Raw genomic sequence first — 2,500 nt, 5'->3', positions numbered from 1 at the left:
GTTTTTTGGTGTTAAATGGTGTTTTTTGGTGTTGAATGGTGTTTTTTTGGGTTTTTAATGGTGTTTTTTGGTGTTGAAGTGTTATTTTGGGTTTAAATGGTGTTTTTTGGTGTTGAATAGTGTTTTTTTGGGTTTTAATAGTGTTTTTTGGTGTTTAAATGGTGTTTTTTGGTGTTGAATAGTGTTTTTTTGGGTTTTAATGGTGTTTTTTGGTGTTTTATAGTGTTTTTTTGGGTTTTAATAGTGTTTTTTGGTGTTTTATAGTGTTTTTTTGGGTTTTAATGGTGTTTTTTGGTGTTGAATAGTGTTTTTTGGGTTTTAATGGTGTTTTTTGGTGTTGAATAGTGTTTTTTGGGTTTTAATGGTGTTTTTTGGTGTTGAATAGTGTTTTTTGGGTTTTAAGTGTTGTTTTTTGGTGTTTTAATTGTGTTTTTTGGGGTTTTAAATGGTGTTTTTGGTGTTTAACTTGTTTTGTTTTGGGTTGAAATAGTGTTTATTTGGGTTTAAATAGTGTTTTTGGGGTTTTAATTGTTTTTTGGGTTTTAATAGTGTTTTTTGGGTTTTAAATGGTGTTTTTTATGTTTAAATGGTGTTTTTTTTATGTTTAAATGGTGTTTTTTATTGGGTTGAAATAGTGTTTTTTGGGTTTTAAGTTTTTTGGTTTTAAATTGTGTTTTTTTGGGGTATAAATTGTGTTTTTTTTGTTTAAATGGTGTTTGGGGTGTTTGAATGGTGTTTTTTTCTATATAAATGGTGTTGTTTTGTGTGTTTCTTGTGGGAATGGTGTTTTATGGGTATAAACAGGTGTTTTGGGGTAGAAAATGCGTGTTTTGGGTGTTTTGGGTCGAAAATGTTTTTTTTAGATAGTAAATGGGTGTTTTTTGGGTAGGAAATGGGTGTTTTGGGTGTTTTGGGTTGAAAATGGTTTTATTAGATAGTAAATGGGTGTTTTTTGGGTAGAAAATGGGTGTTTTGGGTGTTTTGGGTTGAAAATGGTTTTATTAGATAGTAAATGGGTGTTTTTTGGGTAGAAAATGGGTGTTTTGGGTGTTTTGGGTTGAAAATGGTTTTATTAGATAGTAAATGGGTGTTTTTTGGGTAGGAAATGGTGTTTTTGTAGAAAATAGGTGTTTTTGTGTAGAAAATAGGCGTTTTTTGTGTAGAAAATAGGCGTTTAATGGTGTTTTTTGCTAGACACCCTGACTGTGACACCCCCTTAACCACCCCTCCCCCCATACAGGTGTCAGCAGCTGGGAAAGAGAAGACAGGTGGCAACAGCAGAGGTTAACATGAAGCTGTACGCTGGCTGGAACTCACAACATGACATTAAGGTGAGGAGGAGGAGGAGGAGGAGGAGGAGGAGGAGGAGGAGGAGGAGGAGGAGGAGGAGGAGGAGGAGTGTAAATCTTTCTATAGCTTAAGCTTCTTGTGTGGTTGTCTTGTAGAAGGAGGAGGAGGTGGAGGAGGAGGAGGAGGAGGAGGAGGAGGAGGAGGAGAAGGAGTAAAAGGATAGAAGAGGAAGACGAGGAGGAACAGAAGGAAGATGAGAAGCAGGAGGAGCAGTAGGAAGATGAGGAGGAGGAGGAGGAGGAGGAGGAGTAAAAGGAAGAAGAGGAAGAGGAGGAGGAACAGAAGGAAGATGAGAAGCAGGAGGAGCAGTAAGAAGAGGAGGAGGAGGAGGAGGAGTAAAAGGATAAAAGAAGAAGACGAGGAGGAACAGAAGGGAGATGAGAAGCAGGAGGAGCAGTAGGAAGATGAGGAGGAGGAGGAGGAGTAAAAGGAAGAAGAGGAAGATGAGGAGGAACAGAAGGAAGATGAGAAGCAGGAGGAGCAGTAGGAAGATGAGGAGGAGGAGAAGGAGGAGGAGTAAAAGGATAGAAGAGGAAGACGAGGAGGAACAGAAGGAAGATGAGAAGCAGGAGGAGCAGTAGGAAGATGAGGAGAAGGAGGAGGAGTAAAAGGATAGAAGAGGAAGACGAGGAGGAACAGAAGGAAGATGAGAAGCACAGGAGGAGCAGTAGGAAGATGAGGAGGAGGAGAAGGAGGAGGAGTAAAAGGATAGAAGAGGAAGACGAGGAGGAACAGAAGGAAGATGAGAAGCAGGAGGAGCAGTAGGAAGATGAGGAGGAGGAGAAGGAGGAGGAGTAAAAGGATAGAAGAGGAAGACGAGGAGGAACAGAAGGAAGATGAGAAGCAGGAGGAGCAGTAGGAAGATGAGGAGGAGGAGGAGGAGGAGGAGGAGGAGGAGGAGGAAGAGAAAGCTTAATAATAATAATAATAATAATAATAATAATAATAATAATAACAATAATAATAATAATAATAATAAAAACACTATCTTCTCTGTATATATATATATTTATTAATTTATCTTCTCTATTTATCTATCAGCCTATCTATCTATTTATTCATCTATTTATCTACTTATTTATTAATCTATCTATCAGTCTATTTATCTATCAATTTTCCAGGTGAAACTCCGACCTCTTAGCAAGAAGGT

At 38.2% G+C, this 2,500-nt stretch overlaps 1 protein-coding gene across 1 annotated transcript in view; it reads left to right on the top strand.

Moving 5' to 3' along the window:
• LOC135096021 (EH domain-binding protein 1-like) overlaps window positions 1–2,500 on the top strand; it is a 21,199-nt gene that overhangs the window by 307 nt on the left and 18,392 nt on the right. The window contains 2 exon segments of the mRNA XM_063997203.1: window positions 1,241–1,331; window positions 2,472–2,500. The exon segment at window positions 2,472–2,500 is cut by the window's right edge and continues 60 nt beyond it. Coding sequence (XP_063853273.1) covers window positions 1,241–1,331; window positions 2,472–2,500 — 120 coding nt within the window.

Source organism: Scylla paramamosain, unplaced genomic scaffold (genome assembly GCF_035594125.1).
Source record: "Scylla paramamosain isolate STU-SP2022 unplaced genomic scaffold, ASM3559412v1 Contig2, whole genome shotgun sequence".
NCBI classification, from domain to species: domain Eukaryota; kingdom Metazoa; phylum Arthropoda; class Malacostraca; order Decapoda; family Portunidae; genus Scylla; species Scylla paramamosain.
The sequence above is the reverse complement of the archived record's forward strand: the minus strand, read 5'-3'. Positions and strand labels throughout refer to the sequence as shown.